The following is a 17,517-nucleotide window of genomic DNA, read 5'->3' on the forward strand; positions in this document are numbered from 1 at the left end:
TACTGCCCTAATACTTTGTACTGTTTCTACAGGTTCGCTATTGAGGACAATTAACTTGAAAGCAGAACTCCTCTTCTGAATTTACTGAATGTTGAATAAAAATTTCCCTGCAAAAATATAATCATTAATTATAATTACCATAATGTAAAAATCTTTTTACTTTTAATATATCAATTAATTAATTAACAAAAATCAAGATTTAAACAGTAGATTTTCTCTATGAGCTCAAGAAACCATGATAAGGCCTGCGAAATTCCTTTGTTGAGGTCACTCCTAACCTCTCAGATTTACCAGAATAGGCTGGTGTTATATGACATGAGTTATAAAAACTGAGACGATTTGCCCGAATAGCCTTGAGTCATAGAGGTTCAACTGTTTAAGAAAACATCAGCATCAGTTTAATAAAATATCACAACCCATTATTTATAAATTTCCCTTTATTGAATATAAATTTTTCCAATTTCGTTTTTTGATTTGTACCTGTGACGGTGACGGTTTCTCATCAATTATTGTTTTTACTCTCTTCAACCGCTTTATCGTTCTTCTTCCCCAAAATCTTCATCAACTTCTTGGACATGTAAAATGGCTTCTCCTTGGAACCATCGTGTCTTTCACAATCCTCCACTGCAAAGAAGAAGATAAATAATTCATGATAATGACCTATTATTATGTAACTTTGCTGGTTTTTCCACTTGATACGTCACCTGCAACCGATCAGCTGTTGTATTATTGACGTAATGTCAGTAGACATTACAGGCGTTTATTTCCTACTCATTTCTTGAATAGTAAGGGGCAAATTCTTAAAACTCGTGACAACTATTTCCAGGGTGGATTCTTTTTGTTTAACTCAAAAGAAGAATGTATTTAAGGACTTTTACACTAAGCGTCTTATGTAGAGAGACGTTGTGCGTTGTTTCTTTGTACATGGCTTTCTTTACACTAAAGAACCCCAAAGGCTTGGACCCCCTTTGTTACCTTAAAAAGCAAGCCCTTTGGACTTTTAAAAATAAAAAGTAACCGAGATATATGACTTACAGAAACAGAGGAAGATGGTGTTGATAGCCATCTCATAAACACCAAAGAAAGCGCTTGCTACAGCGTATGTTGCCACCGTCACAATCTGCAAAAAAAAAAGAAATTCAAACGTTTGGAACTGAAGACTCTAAACCAAAAAGAAAAATTCACGATCCACTTATTGGTTTGTGCAAGGTTGATTGAAAGTTGATTGTATAGGACGTTAAATAGGTATAGAGTGGGGTACCAAGTTGGCGTGAGTTTATAAAGATTCCCGTTTAATTATATCGGCAGTATATTTTGCTGGGAATTTTTTTCGCATTCTAATTGTCATAGAGGTTCCCTAATTCAAGGCAAAACAACAGACAAAATTTTAAGGGAAGGTAGGAAAATCTTGGGACGGGTTTCTAGTCAGAAGATCAAAATAACGTTGTTACTTACGATGACAGGGGCAAGGTTGTAATTCAAATCGTCTCGATTGCTGAAGAAGTAGAAACTGGCAACGCCTATAATTACGGAAATGAAAAATGTCAAAAGTTCTTTATAGTTTTACGGAAAACTGCATCTAGGTTATGGTTAACGTTGACGACAGAAGCACAATTTTTCTTTCCACTATCGAAAACAATGGAAATAAAGAGCTTTAAAGCTGGTGGCTTGACCATAAAATTTAGAATGAATAAAGATTTTCGTTATATCTTATACGCATGAATCGTTAGAAACATCACTCCATTACAACTTTCAGACTTACCCATAGCTCCGGTAACGGTCAATTTTCCGATGAACAAAAGGAAATCTGTCACTTTATCCAAAACAGCCACTCTATTAAATGAAATAAATAACATGTTTCAGATTGGTGTTAGAATCTTTTCAAGAATCAACGTGTCGCGAGCAATTTAACAAACGTCTCACCGTGATAAACCTTTTCTTTCATAAATTAACTCACGAGCAACGCTTACCTCGTTGTCAAAATATTTCCTATTGTCAATGATTCCCAGAGGAGTTCATAAGAAGCTTACTCTATTTTATAAAAGTAACAATTGAAGACTCAAGGGGTTTAAACAACTTGGTAATGGATTCAAAACGAGACAGACGTTGCACTCAAAAACATTTATGAAAAGGTCTATTGACAATAAAATGTTAGTTGGAGGAATTTGGTTACCCCCACAAAATATTGGTCACTTTTCTCAGATATGTTTTCCCCAGTAAGGTAACTTGCGATAAAGTAGCGACTCACCGTAAGATATTACGCATCAACAGGAAGAAGGCATTCTTAGCAGATGTGCAAAAGTTCTTTCCGTATACCGCAATCTATAATATTCAAAATAGAAACTTCAATACCATCATTTTGGGCATTTTCTAAGTTAGGAAATTAATTCATCACAACTAAAAATTACCGACCAAAATTTTACGATAGCAATTCTAGACACGCGAGCCAGTCGTTTATTTCATAGTAAAAGAAAATTATTTGGTATCGGATTCTTATTGTTTTATTTTCAGATATTTTCAGAAGCTCCACCTAAACTTTTCTAGTCCTACTTAAGCCTACTTCCACACCTCAAAGTTCATAATTTCAAGTTCCAGTCGATCAATTCAGGCCCGGCGAACATCGAAGCTGCGTGGCGTGCACATTATGAATACTTACTTCAATATATGCGTTCTTATTGAGGAATTTCAAGAATTTTTCCAAACACCAGAAGAAACATTTCAAGCATCTAGAGTAAAGAATAAACAAAAATTGATTCCATTGTTTTAAGACGCACAATAATGAAAAATAAGCGGTAAACACGACTCATCCTTCGGAATTCCCATGATTTCTACCGTTTTCTTACTTAGTGGAAAATACTACTAAGATTCGGCTTAACTTTTCTACAATAACCAGAAATCTAGACCCTCGGGTTTGGAAGATATCTGTGGCAAGCAAAAAGATGGATTCTGACTTCAAACTTACTTCAACAAATACTTTGCGACTGGACTTGGTTCTTTTCCACTTCCTGAAATTAATATCAGAAAAATATATCAGAGGCTATCCATCCATCCTTGACGACATAGAAACAAAAAGATATTGGCCAAATGTACGGCACGAGAGCACATGGATTACAAGTAGTTTTTGTATGTCAGGTTGAGTGGAAAATGCGAAGAAACTATAGACTTGAAACTTTGGCATACCCCCTTAAAAATAAAAGAGCAGCACCAAAGATGCGTAAAAGTTTAACCTTTCAATTTGTATTCCAGATATTCGAGAGCAGCTCTGATGATTTGTACGATCGCGATGATCAGCGAACCAAAAGCCAACGAACCACAATGGTATCTGAGAATGAAAATATCAAAAACATATCGTTTGAAAACGTGACGTATCAGTAAAGAAAGAAGTCCAAAGGCACACTCTGCTGAGGAATAAGTATAAAATTTATAACACCTAGATTTTTTGGAAGTCCGAAGAAAGTCTAGATTAGCAAGATAAGTAAAGTAGGATCAATGAAAGAAGACTTTCCAGCCGGCACAGAACTTATATTCTTATATTCTCAGAGTCCAAATATCTACTTTAAAACAATGCTGCACGCCAGCTAGCTTCCCAGATAAAATTATTGCTATTAAAAGGATCGAATGACTGACTTTACGGGTCACTAAAAACACAGAAGAAAGGGCAGGGTACATGACTGACGGAGTTTCCCTTCCTTCCGACATCTCATTTTACAGACGTAAATCAACCAAAAAAATTGGTCTTAAATTCTTTACGAAATAAAGCCATCTGTTGCAAATGTAACTTGAACTTATTCCTTTTCATCGCGTTAGACTAATTGAGGATTAAAGTTAGTTTGATTATAGGAGAATTATAACATTAAAAGAATGATGAATGAAAAAGGGGAGGGATACAATACCTTAGAGTTCGGCCCATCGAATACATAAGTGGAAGTTTGGGAACATCCTGTATAAGAGATAAATCATAATTTGAAAAAAAGTTATGAACAGCCATTGAGACTTTAACATAAATGTGTTAATCCAAAAAGTTAGATCATAATTTGAAGGTCGGTGAAAAACACGTTCTGTTTGATGTAGGAAGAATGAAAACTAGAATGAAATTTTATGTTACATAGTGGTGTAATATGAAAACTATAGCAAGTCACATAGTGAACAGGTTCAAGTTTACGCCTTAATTTATTTGCGGGAGAGGCGTACAAGGATTCTGATTTCCGAAATACCGAAGAATTGTGTTGTGATTTCCGAAATTCAGGGTAAAAATGTTTTAATTTCAATACGATTTTGCTTTCGGCTTATGAGCCATTTTGCCAAAATCTGGAAAAGATTTTGCAAGTTTTACTAAATTTCGAAGAAAGTACGGCCAATTTCCGCAATAACGAAATTATTAACGTCCCCAAAATTCCCACAGAGAGGCCTGTTAGAAGAGTATTCTTATTGAGAGAGGAGGCTGGGATCTGTAAGCCGAAAGCCAATCATGGTTTGGTCCGGCAGATAAAATTTGGAATATAGGGTGTTTTGTTTACTGGGAAACGCATTAAACTCAATTGCTGAGACGCGGTAATGGAATAATTCGGTCCCAGTAGAAGATTAGCACAGATTTTTGCTACTTTCTGTGAACGATTTGATTTTAAAAATTGCTTTTACTGTCCGGGCCACATTTAACAAACAGTTCTAAGACCAATTTCCCAAAAAATAAACCAAAAGGCAGAAATTACCGTCTTTTTGTCCCATGCCCAATACCATGAAGCGTAAGCACCAGCTAAAGCGCATTGTCCGAACGCGATGATGAAATTCATTATCCAAAACCATCCAAACAAGTGGAAGATTTGTAAGCGCAAAATGTTACTGGAAAGAAAGAAAGAAATTGAACGCATTTGTATTAATGAGAAACTTTGGATATGACTAAATTCTTGATTCACAATTAGAGTTTTGTTTTCCTCCATTTCAATAATTTGGTGTTGAGGCACCCTGAAACTCTTAGCTTGAAATGAAAATCTAGTCAACTTTGATTAATTTAGTAAGATACAAACCTAGGGCATCCTGCTGACAGACGGGACTAACATATCCGAGAGGAGTTTAGGTTTCAGCGCTGTTGTTTTTAACGGATTTTTAACTTAAGAGATGCTCATTGAGGTCGAAGCAAAAATGTACGGATTTTACATTGTTTCATACCATAAGTGGCGGTGAAAGAAATTGAATGTACACTTGAAGCGTTTTCTGATGCAAAAATGCAAAAACTCTTATTGCTTTCAATTTCTAGTCTGGATTACGTATAGTACGCTGCTTCGGTTTTTTGGTGATTTACAGACCGGCAGACCATGTAGCTGTTCGATGAATTGGTATATTTCAAAGAAGTTAAGTCTGTTTTATTTTTTGTTTTAGCAAGTATCATGCAATTTAGTTCCTTTTTGGTACTTACTCGTCAGTTTTGTATTGTTGGAAGCTGCAAGTGACATTTTTTCCAAATTCATCTGCTGCAGCGTCCTGAATAAAAAAGAAGGGAGTGAAATTGAAGTAACTTTTTTTAGCTTTAAAATTTTGAAATTTATTAGTTTAGTGAGCCATTTGAGCCATTGTGAGACATTTGAGCCTTGTGAGACATTTTTGTTGGAAAGAAAGTTATGGGCTGGAAAAACGGAGTTATGAAAAGACAGAAATCTTGTATTCATATCTCAAATAGACGGATTTTATTCTATAGTGAGTGATAAGAAATAAACAGAATTACCCAGTTATAAGACATCTAAAAACCCACCCCTTACCCGACACTGAATTGACTTACAATAGCCGAACAGATGCCTTCAGTTAGCGTATTGTTTTTTATTTCTTTGTACTCTGCCACTCCAGAAGTGACCAGATATACCATGACTGCCACAAACCAAGCGAACAAGATCAACTGCATCAACCATGGTACCAATGGGAAGAACAAGGTTGACAACATTGAAGATAAACACCTAAAATGGCGCAAATACATTTTCGCTGAAAGTTGCTGCTAATGGTTATTCATAAATGCTAAATCATTTCATATCCACGGTAATATTTCTTAAAAAGAATCATCTTGCTTTTCTATGATACAGTTGAAGTAATAAGTTTATACCTTTATTCACTAAAAAGTTACCTTTGATTCTTGTCGATTCGAACTTGAAATAGGCATCTAATTTGTTCGAATTGACGAAGAAAAATTAAGATCATTAAGATCATTTATGAAAGTTTCTCTTGGCAGCAAAATTGAATCTGGTTCGATGAAGGTTCAAATAGCAAAAAAAGATCCACTTTATTAGGAAGCTTAGAAGACACAAGATATCTTTTCTAACTTTGAGCCTTCTTTGATGAGTTGGATAGCGATGACGATCCGTTTTCTCAGAGCCAACAATAAGAGAATCAACACCAGAAGCACCACACCGCAGATAATACCTACACAAAAAGAACAAAAGTAAATGCCGTGTGAACCCAAAGGGCCCCAAAGGAGAAGATTGCTGATTGAAACTTTTGTTTCATTCCTTTTTAGCGGTCGAACTACCTAAAGCGTTAGTCACTTCTTTTTTCGAAGAAACTGGAGAGTATACGGTGGCAAGCATTTCGGGGCTGGGACTGGCCTGGTGATCGACTATTTAACCTACATTACCATAGTTCAAGAGAATTGATGTTTACTTTAAAGTTGGAAACTGTCGGTAAAAACTAAATAATTTCCATTGTAAACCTTGTAAATATTAATACTGATGACGTAATGACGTAAACAAGTATTGACAGATAAAGAGAATAGGGGATAATAAAATCCTTACCTAAAGCCAACCATGTTTCCTTTTTATCGGCGTACGAGCTGACATTGCTTAAGAATTCGAATTCGATGGAGGAGGTATCGATATCCGCAAGTCTCTTATACTCCATCAGACAGTAATATGTAGCTGAAATAATAGAAAGAAATCTTGTGTTATGTGCCCTTTGTTTTGACGTTGGCTTTCAAAAATTTACCAAGGAACGCGTAAAAGGAATTGAGGAAAATAGGCGTGAAAAGGATTTAAAGGAAAGACGAAAAATCTTATTATAAATCGACCAACTTTCTTATACATATTTCATTTTCTCAACAACAAGACTCTTTTGTCTTTGAATGTTTGGAAAGGAGAAATGATTTTCGCCTGAAAAGCCTATTACCAACAAAACAAGTTTTCTTTATCCTTCTTTAGACTTTGACATGGACGTTTATTTATAAAAAAATGAGGATTTCTATTTAAAATGTTTTCTTTAAGAAGTTTATTATTGACATCCTGACTGGTTGAAATTCCTGTCAAAAAAATCTGTTGATATTTTACTTGAGGCAATGATTTTTCTGGTAATTTGTTAGCTTGTCAAATGTTGGTTGGCTGTTGGGTATTTTGGGGTCAGGCTAACAGGATTATGGATATAATAGTATACAGGGATTATATATATTAAATCATAAAAGACCAGTCAAAACATGGTGGTTTATAAGTAAGTGATCAACTAACTATAATACTCCTTACAACCAAAAGAAACGAGTTGTAAATTTTTTTATACCAACTGCGGAGATATTTCAAACTGAAACCTGGGGGTAAAGGAAAATTATGACTGAGTTTTCTTAATAATGGAAAAAGGAAGAAAATTCGTCTCGTTTAGATTTTGCTGTGCACAGAAGGATAAATTGTTTTTTCTATGCTAGTTATGTGGATGGAGAAAAATGAAACAGTTTAATTAATTTGACTAAGTTAACATGATGATATGATTTAAACAAATTTAACTTGGTTTCATTTTTTGTTTATTTTTTTCGTAGCTGTTTGATATGTTATGTCTTTGGCACATTTTACCCGACATAAACAGTCTAAAGTAGTTCACATACAACTACGAGTAAGAATCATTTTCAGATCCTATGTCGCTTGTTTTCAGAAAGGGAATGTGCATGCATGGCATGATTGTCTTGGACTCGTTCGTTACATGATCGTGTTTTTTGATCACAGATATCATTTTCTTTTACACACTAGTTAGCCTATGCATCTGCATACAGATTTCACTTGAAGGCCTGTCAAGTTTTTAAAGTCAACGAACTAGTTTGCCATGTTGTTTTCTGGTTATTTTTTCGAATATTTCAATTTTGTTGGCATGATTGCTTGATCTACGAGTTCAATTTTTTTTGTTTAATGGCGTACTTAGAGAATATTTCAGTTGGATGGCGTGATTTTATTTTTTTTAGGCGTGATGATCGGGGACTCCACTTGGGGGGGGGCTCATAAAGACATCGTAGAAGACTTACCATAGCCAATGATGGTGAGAACAAGGTAAGTAGTCAACCAAACCATCAAACCTGCAACCCATCTGTATAGAGAGAAATAAATATATAGTTGGCAAGTATTTGCCTGTGTACAATACTTTGCATATTTTGCAAGTTATAAGTATGTCGCCGGAACGAGCAGCCAACCGGGAGTCTAATATATGATATGCGAAATAGGGCTGAAATGTAACATCCTTTGTACTCTATCTCTATAACAGTGAAAAGCCCAAGAAAACAAAACATACCTCATCATAATAATGTACAGCAGAGACACCACCATCGAAATTCCAAAGCCCCTGAAGGAAAAAAACATACGTATAAAAGAGGTCGTACAGTAATTATTGAGCAGAGTATTCTCTGCAGGACAATGGACTTTTTCATTACTCATACGCTTATCAATGTTAGACAAATTTGCGTTGACTCGCTCACAGCTAACTTCGATTTACGTTAATCAAACCCAACATGTGGATAGGGTCGATTAGTGTTACATAACGGCGTATTTTAGAATGTCATTGTATGATAGTCATGAGAATCATTTGGTTCATAAGATAAGGATGAAGGCTCTTTAGGTATATACTTTTAGTAAGAATGACCGGTGAGGTGAGAAGGAAAAGTTTGTTGAGTCATATTTTCCATTGTTTTTTGTGAAAAAAATAAGGAAAATTTATAATAAATTAATTATATAAAGTGTTATGTTAAATTCATAGGAGACAATAAACCTCCGCGTAAACACGTAAAAAATGTACAGTAGAAAAATCTAGTTGGGTTCCTTTCTTCAGGTTAACTGATTATACAATAACAAGTGCAGTTCAAAAATTATACTGATCAAGTGTGGTTCCATAAAGCATTTGCCACACCATCACCGTTTAAATAAGTTTAGATGAACTTTGACAGAGTATTATTGGTGGCAGCCTAATTACAGTTTACGCTCTCTAATTCTGTTATTCGATACGCTCTATTATTCGATAATATTAAAAATTACCGGCAACTCTAAAAAAACGACGTTGTAAAAGTCTATACAAATCGAATGGATGAAAATTCGATGAAAATCCAATAACCCTTAAAAATCTAATTAGAGCGTAAACTTTATGAGAAAGTCTTTAAACTCCACGTTTAATATTCATTTTATCATTGTTTCATTTACAGATATATAGTTGAATAGTACAAAAAATCGAATAATGAAAAAATTGATCATCAATGTAAGTGGGTTTGTTTTTATAGTGACCGAACAATGTTTAGAACGTTATCCAAACACGTTACTTGGGAATTACGACCGGCGCATGAGCTACTATAACAAAAAAGAAGGACAGTTCTTCTTTGACAGACATCGTTTAGCGTTCGAAGGGGTCTTAATGTTTTACCAAAGTTATGGCCGTGTCATGTGCCCACCGAATGTCCCCGAAGAGGTTTTTCAAAGTGAATTGAGATTTTTTGAAATTGAATGTGTATATTTGGATCAGATGGAAGAAGCAAAGAGATTCGTTGTCGCTACAAATCCAAACCCGAAAGACCTTCGAGAATTATCGTTGAAAAAACGTATTTGGGAGATCATGCATAACCCTGCTAGTTCATTTGGTGCACAGATATTAAGTTCTTTTTCGATGTGCGTGACTGTAGTGTCTATCGGTTTATCGTGTTATACCCAAGAACCAGGAGAAATGAAAATCCAAGCTGATACATTTCCTATTGAAACTGCTTGCTTCATATGGTTCACTTTAGAATTTCTATTACGTCTATTCACATGCCCGGAGAAAATCAAATTATTGAAAAGCTGGATAGATATCACCGATTTAGCAACATTGCTTATATTTTATTTTTCATTGGCATTAACATCAACTCAAGCGTCTTCGACGAGTGTATTAAGAATATTCCGTTTGGCGAACGCTTTTCGTGTCTTCAGACTGACTCGATTTTCGAACGGACTACGTCTCTTAATCTACACAATATATACAAGTCGTACAGACCTTCAACTGCTTTCTAGTTTCATGGCATTCTTTATTCTAATCTCCGGAAGTCTTGTTTACTTTGCAGATATTTCAGACCCTGAATCAGATTTCAATCAAGATGGTATTTTCTCTGGTTTTTGGTTTAGTTTGATTTCCTGTACGACCGTAGGGTATGGTGATATAACACCTATTACAGGACTTGGTAAATTTATGGCAGCTTTGACCATCACGTTTGGTGCTATGTTTATATTACTACCAGTTTTGAAACTGGTCAGCGCGTTCAGTGATGCTCTACAAGCAACTCGGTCGCTCTTGGAGAAAAGAGAGGAAGAGGAGGCCAAAGAAAATCAGTGATTAACGAGTATCATGGGATATCATCTTGCCTTTCCCCCCGGAGAACTCGATTTTTTTGTTGAGCTAACAATTGTCTTTTTTGAAAAAGAATGTAAATTTTGTTAGAAAAAAATGCAATTTTCACTTTGCTACTTCTTCACATTTCCTATCGTTTCCCCATACGCCCCTAATAATTAGAAAATAACCAAAGACTCATATGTTCGATCAACATTTCATAGAATCAGGATCTGTTCAAAAGTTGAACATAAATTCTTACCCTAATACCCAATACCACGTTTCTCGAACATCAGCAATAAGCTGAAATGAAAAAAAAAATTTTGTTTATTAAAAAAATTGAAAATTGAAGTACAATTTCAAAAACCTTTTATGAAAAGACACCCCTATCTCACTGACCCACTTGGATTGACTATAAGATGACCCTAAAAAGGGTCATTTGACGTTTAAGAACCTTTTTTTCGATTCTAGTATCCCTCAGTCTGGGGACAAGGAAATTTTTGACAAACTGTAAAATTTTAGAAAGTACCCTGTTCCAGTGGGTTATTGAAACCCATAACAAAGGCACAAGAACACAAAGAATAAAAAGTTTGTTCCTCCTATTGAGAATGATACCTCGTTAGATAAAACACAACTAGATAGTGAGGGTTTAATGTATAGCATACCTTTTCTCCAAGATTTTGTAAGTTCACTAAAACTGCTTGTGCTCTATAAAAAAATCTGATTTTTAAATATTTCGAAAATCAATATATGACATAGATTTTTAACGTAATTTCTAAAGACTTCAAATTAAAGGTCACAAGTGAAATTCCAATTACTCTTTATGCAATTTTCCGTTTTTTTTAATGATAAAGGAAAATAAAATAAAGGAAAGAGATGAGGGAAATACTGACACTCTAGCCCATCCGATAGTTTCTGTGGTGACATTTCTTCCATCTGTTGTTATTGGTCCAGTGGTATCCAAAAAGCTTTGCAGTGTTTCTCCTATCACTGTTGGCACACAACGGTATGCAACTAAAAACAAATTGTTAAGCTATAATACACTTTCCTAGCTATTTTATAAATTCCAGTAAATTCCAAACTGTTTTCTATTGAAGTTATAGTTAATCAAGTTGTTGATTAGTTCTTCATTATAGCTTTAATTTTCTAAAGCCTTTTTTACTTAATTTCATTTGAAAAATGTCAAATTTCAAAGGACAAATGGCATTATTGAGACCAGCCAAGGTTAGCCCTATAATCAACTTCAGGGGCTTGGATAAAAAAGTATACGATATAACTAAATTGAAATTCTGAACAATTTCTCTAATTTTAACTTACGGGCTTCACTTTGTAAGGTGTATTTTGCACAATGACCATTATCAACCAAATCACTGATCTAAAGATAGGAAAACAGTTTTGGATTTGATCATGATTTTATCATCAACGCCTAATAAACGTCATCATTCTTTGAAAATGATGAAAATAGAACCCCCTTCAACTTTTTTCACTTTCATTACTTTACTCAACTTAGGTGAGGCAACTCTGCATGAAACATATTTTTGGGCCACAAGGTCATTCTTGCATTGCAGTCAATTAACCAACCAGTGTAACCATACAGTGACCAAAATAATATTGCAAATCAACTCCAAGTATCCCTATCTATCACTAGTAAAATTTGAAGGCCATAGCACTTTTCAATCTTTAAATCTTAAGTATTGATTTCAAGCATCCCCCCCCAAAAAAAACCTTGATCCTAGAATTCAATGAATAAGAATGTCCCTTTTCCTCCATCTTAAGAACGTAAAATCTGGGACTTTTCCAGAGCAAACCCCGTTCTAATCGGAGGGCGGTAGACAGAATTCAATGAATAAGAATGACAAACAGTAAACTTACCGACTGATTCATTGGTGTATTGTCTTTGCAAAACAATTTACTTTTATCATTGCTGGTTTTGTAGTACCAGTTTGTTGTAGGACATTCTTTAACGCAGACCTAAGTTGAAGATAAAAAAATATTTTATCATCTGACATTTAACAAAAAATCACGACCTAAGCACCTACTACCACTAGTGATAATTGTAAACATTTCAAACCAGTTAAATTGTAAAATTATTGTATCAATTATAATAAAACTCAATAACCTTTCAAAAGAAGTCTATACAAACCAAAAATAAAAACAATTGTGTCCATATCACAAAATTGCATACCTGAGGTGTTTTACAACCAGTGATGGATAAAGATGTGACATCAGTAACAGATTGGACTGAAGTTGGTAAACATTCCAAGAGATCAAAGAAGAACAAATACTTCTGATCACTAAAACCAAAATTTGTAAAAGAAAATGTTTTAGAATAAGCTAAATTACCAGGTGTCCCAGAAAAAAAGGGAATTTTCTCGAGTTCTATTGACTATTCAATCGTTTTTCATTGGAAAGAGGAAGGATAAACTTAAATTATGAGGCTATTTGTCAAATTTGTCAACTAGATCAAAAGTTATGGTCCGAGTGCTAAAACATTAAATTACATTACAGTGACCCTTGATTAATTGAAAGCTTCAATCTGAGATGTTGCAGCTAATCTAGACCCTCGAATGATTCAAAGGAATAGTTAAACGTAAATAAGTGCTTTGAAAAAAATGGATAACCATTTTCTGATGAATAAACAACATGTGTCTTGGTATTAGTAAATTTAATACCCTCATTTTTTGCCTTTTTCAACTTATTTGAAAAGTAATGTTTCAGCATTTAGACCATAACTTTTGATCTAGTTGACCAAATTTTCAGAAAAATGAATTGAATACTTACGCATGGCTGCCAGTACCACAGACATTTCCTGTAATGAAAGATTTTAAAGCATTTCAACCCCTAGTAAAATTAAGTGTTTTGTTTGTTTCATGACAAGAGGAATTAAATAGTACAAAGGAAGACCTTTCAGCAACAGAACCAAAGATTGAGGGTTCAACCCCTGATAAGGTTATACCAAAAACTCCAAAATTGTACTTAATGGATCTCTCAGCTTTAAAGTTCAGCAATTAAAGAGACAGATCGAGGGTAATTAGAGAAATTCAGGTAGAAAGACTCTTTCCCTACCTTTGCGTAGATAACTATAAAAAAAAGAGCCTTCAGATAGCCTCTCACTGCAGTCACAAAAGACTTGATTAGAAAGAAGCTGGTTACATAAGCTTATAGTCTTAATAAAATATCAAAATATTGGTTACTTATGTAATATTTTATTACCATGTGAGTCTGTTGGGAACAAAAGCTTCTTTGGATCACCCCATGTGTATGCTAAAAGAGAGAAAACAGCTCATGACATAACAAAACATTCAGTTGAAGTTGAACACAAGAAAACTGAGCCAATAGCATCTTAAATCTTAGTTGTTAATATTTTATAGTAGTCTTAAAGACTAAAGTCTTATATAATCTAAAAAATACAAATCATAACATTAATAATCTTTCCAGTCATTTCAGTCAATCAAAATACAGGATAGTAAGGGGAAAGGAATCCCCGGTCGTCCAATTTTCTCTATTCTATGACAAAGTAGGCCATAAAAAAGGTAAAATGTCGAAATTCACAGAAAAAGGTTAATAAGCAATTCAAAGCAAAAATGTTAAGATCATTCTACAGGGTGATCCACGAAAAAGTTCGGACAGTTTTCAGTGTCTCGAGGCCGAACAAATGTCTCAAAGTGCTTGAAATTTTAATATGTGGAAAGTAGATATTCTAACTTAAAGTTTGAGCTATTACTTTTTAAATTTTACCCACAAGTTCCCTATTTATGAGCTTTTAAAGTCAAAATTCACTTTTCGGAAAGAGCAAAATTACAACAAAAAAGAGGTATCGAATTGTTTAATATTATCACACAGGAAAAAATTTTCGATTTCCAAGGTTGGAAATTTCAAGTTTTCTTAGTTGGAAAAAAGATAAAATCCAATGGAAAATCCAACCTGAAAATGTGGGACATTCTCCAAGGTTGAAAATTTTGTATTTTCCATGGCTTGGAATTTTCGTAAATTCAGGTTGAAAAAAGCCAAAATCCAAGCTTAAACAAGGTTGGAATTTTCGTAAATCCAGGTTGAAAAAAGCCAAAATCCAAATTTAACAAGGTTGGAATTTTTTAAAATTCACGTTGAAAAAAGCCAAAATCCAAATTTAACAAGGTTGGAATTTTCGTAAATCCAGGTTGAAAAAAGCCAAAATCCAATAGTGATGGCAGAGATGTGGAAAAGAGATCTTATACAAGGTTTTTGTTTTTGTGAACAGTCACTCGCTAGCCTAGGCTCGATGGCTCCCGGTCAATCTCTCGTTATTGTTCGCACAGATACGTGGTTGATCTTAGATCACTCACACAGCTCAGCAGGGCGCTATTTGAAACTATGACACAAGTACCCTATGTGCTTCACTGTGCGAACTCACTGCGATTGACCGAGGCCGCTCCGAAGAGACGCCTCGCCTGACGGAAACTTACAGCTTGACTGCTCACATTATAGCCTAATATCTAGGTTAGCTATACACCAAAACAGTTTTGAGCGAAAAATCGCTTGTGGTTTTCCCAAGGACATGCGCAGAAAATGGTTAGAAAAACGTAATTTCCACATGGATTTTTAACGTTTTTCAAAGTGTTTGGAAAAACACAAAATTCCAACCCAAAAAGTCTAGTTTACCAATCGAAAGAGTTTCAATTTCACAAAAATGTATTTTCTACATGGATTTTTAAACGTTGTCCAAACTGTTTGGAGAAACACAAATTTCCAACCCAAAAAGTCTAGTTTTCCAATCGAAAGAGTTTCAATTTCACAAAAATGTAATTTCCACATGGATTTTTAGCGTTTTCCAAACTGTTTGGGAGAAACACTAATTTCCGACCCAAAAAGTCTAGGTTTTCAACTTGAGGTATCAAATTTACTAAAATATGTATTTTCACATCGATTTTTGACCTTTTTTTTCAATTCCCAAACTGTTTGGAAAATAAAAATTTCCCACCCAAAAAGTCATGTTTTCCAACCAGCCTTGAAAAATTGTCATTTCTACATGGGTTTTCTTCACTTGATTTTTTAAGGGCATTGGTTTATTCTACAAAACCTATGGGTAATTTACGTTTTCCAAATCAGCTTAAGGTAATCGCTCAAATTTCCAACCTTCAATTATAAAACCAAAATTTCCAACCCAAAAATATTGAATTTCCAACCTTGGAAATCGAAAATTTTTTCCTGTGTCAATCAATCAAGCAAGGTCGTTAAATCGTTAGAAAAGAGCATGTCAGATATTTTTATTCAATTTTAAAACTTTTTTTAGATTCTTTACTTTCACAAAATTTATTAACCAGTTATTTGTTCAGAAAAGAACCACCACCATACACTTTCTAGCATATTCCAGGCAAACCGACACTCTCTGTTCTTTCATAAGACGCAACATTTTCATAAAGAAGGCAAATTTTGCCTATTTGCTAAATATTTTTGATAAAAATATTTACAATAAATTTATATAAATCTACTTTGTTGTTAATTTATTATTTTACAAACTTTAATTACCTACAACACTAATTAACGAGGTCGTAAAAAACATCAGCACACTTGAAAAACACAATGTTAAAGATAAAGAAAACAATTATAATTTGATACCTCATTTTTGACGTGTTTTTGCAATTTCTGATAATTGAATTTTGACTTTTAAAAGCTGATAAATGAAGAACCACTGAACCAAATTTAAAAACTAATAGCTCAAAGTTTAAGTTAGAGCATCCTCTATCTTTTAAAAAAAGATTGAGTTTATATTACTTTTATTTCAGACCCTAGCCATCGAAAACCGTCCGAACTTTTTCGTGGGTCACCCGGTACAATAAACTTTTATTTGAAAAGCATTAGGAAAATAAATTTTTGTAATTATAAAATTTCACTCACCCAGAAAACCAACAGCCAGCATACCAATCACATAAACAGCAAATAATAAACAACATATGACATCAGTACAACTCCTGTAATTAATAATTTACAGGTTTTATAACATTAAAAGAAAGTTCAATTTTCCAAGTTCCCCTTTTCCGGTTATCAGGGATAATTGTTTTTACTTTATCAAAACAAAAAAAAAATATTGAAGCTACTTTGAAAGAAGGAAATTCAGAGAAAAGAAACATTCAAGATTTCAGCGAAGAAATTGTCAATAAATTGTTAAATAGATTTAATAACAGGCAATATTTTTTTCTCTTATGAAAAATAGATCGAAAATTGTAGGAGTTGGAGAAAATTATATAAATCATTTCATTCTTTGTCCAGCAAAATATCTATATTACAATAAAAACAATTTAAAAATGTGATAAAGTATCAACTGCTTCCCGCTCCTGCATAAATCATGCTAAAATACCTCTTTAAAACAACCTTCAGGTCTCATAAAACATTACAATCTCTTTTCATATTAAAAAGGCATATACCTATTCTTTATTGGCCCAGCAAAGTTTGGATCATATTTCTTGGACTTTCCTAAAAAAGAAAAAAAAGTGTTTTAAATAATGTTTAAAATTTAGTTATATTTTATACTACTATCTTTAAAGGAATTATGTTTAAAGTGGATTACGTACCATATTTACCAGCTGGCTTTCCATCATCACCTTCACCATTGTGATCTTCCATTTCAAGAGCATCAGTTTTATCTCCATTTCCACAACACCCCATAGTTTTCAAATATTGTTTTTAAAACAATACCGCTGATTATTTTCTTTTAATACTAAAAACTAAATAAAAACGAAAAATTCACATTGACCATTGCCATTCATATGGGGGTTCAGAGGGTGTAGCCCCTGAAGTGAAACCCCACACTTTTCAGTTGGGTTTTTAAGATAAAAACAGCAATTATTGTGCTGTCCTTATAAGGGCAAAGATGTCAGAGGTGTTTGAAAAATGTTAAATTATATCGAGGGAAAGGTTTTTCGGATCTTTATAATAAAAGTGATTTTTTCAATTCTTCATTGCTCAATGACA

The 17,517-nt window shown here is 33.9% G+C and overlaps 2 protein-coding genes across 2 annotated transcripts; one reads left to right on the plus strand and one right to left on the minus strand.

Annotated features, from left to right (window-relative positions):
* Window positions 1-490: 490 nt before the first annotated feature.
* LOC136816775 (choline transporter-like protein 4) lies at window positions 491-17,272 on the minus strand. The gene is made up of 27 exons (XM_067073097.1): window positions 17,118-17,272; window positions 16,971-17,019; window positions 16,444-16,517; window positions 13,780-13,830; window positions 13,348-13,375; window positions 12,752-12,860; window positions 12,439-12,537; window positions 11,884-11,941; window positions 11,460-11,580; window positions 11,232-11,274; window positions 10,829-10,869; window positions 8,518-8,568; window positions 8,255-8,316; window positions 6,774-6,896; window positions 6,306-6,405; window positions 5,774-5,945; window positions 5,414-5,478; window positions 4,710-4,839; window positions 3,894-3,940; window positions 3,228-3,322; window positions 2,963-3,005; window positions 2,657-2,726; window positions 2,249-2,322; window positions 1,763-1,833; window positions 1,456-1,520; window positions 1,036-1,120; window positions 491-624 (listed from the first exon to the last, which is right to left on the minus strand). Exons 1-27 carry the CDS (start codon window positions 17,209-17,211, stop codon window positions 503-505), a joined length of 2,142 nt encoding a protein of 713 aa, XP_066929198.1. The 5' UTR covers window positions 17,212-17,272; the 3' UTR covers window positions 491-502.
* Window positions 9,352-10,653, plus strand: LOC136816813 (potassium voltage-gated channel subfamily A member 10-like). The gene has a single exon (XM_067073138.1). It carries the CDS (start codon window positions 9,451-9,453, stop codon window positions 10,570-10,572), a length of 1,122 nt encoding a protein of 373 aa, XP_066929239.1. The 5' UTR covers window positions 9,352-9,450; the 3' UTR covers window positions 10,573-10,653.
* Window positions 17,273-17,517: the final 245 nt, after the last annotated feature.

The sequence above is a fragment of the Clytia hemisphaerica genome, unplaced genomic scaffold, assembly GCF_902728285.1.
Source record: "Clytia hemisphaerica strain Z4C2 unplaced genomic scaffold, Clytia hemisphaerica genome assembly, whole genome shotgun sequence".
Taxonomy (NCBI): Eukaryota; Metazoa; Cnidaria; class Hydrozoa; order Leptothecata; family Clytiidae; genus Clytia; species Clytia hemisphaerica.

Excerpts from the sequence above, each read along its gene's own strand:
- LOC136816813 (XM_067073138.1), top strand. The coding sequence starts at position 9,451 with ATGAAAAAATTGATCATCAATGTAAGTGGGTTTGTTTTTATAGTGACC.
- LOC136816775 (XM_067073097.1), bottom strand. The coding sequence starts at position 17,211 with ATGGGGTGTTGTGGAAATGGAGATAAAACTGATGCTCTTGAAATGGAA. Across the intron at positions 11,275-11,459 it reads ACTATCGGATGGGCTAGAGT|AGCACAAGCAGTTTTAGTGA; the intron begins GTCAGTATTTCC and ends ATTTTTTTATAG. Across the intron at positions 3,323-3,893 it reads TCGATGGGCCGAACTCTAAG|ATACCATTGTGGTTCGTTGG; the intron begins GTATTGTATCCC and ends TTTCATTCTCAG.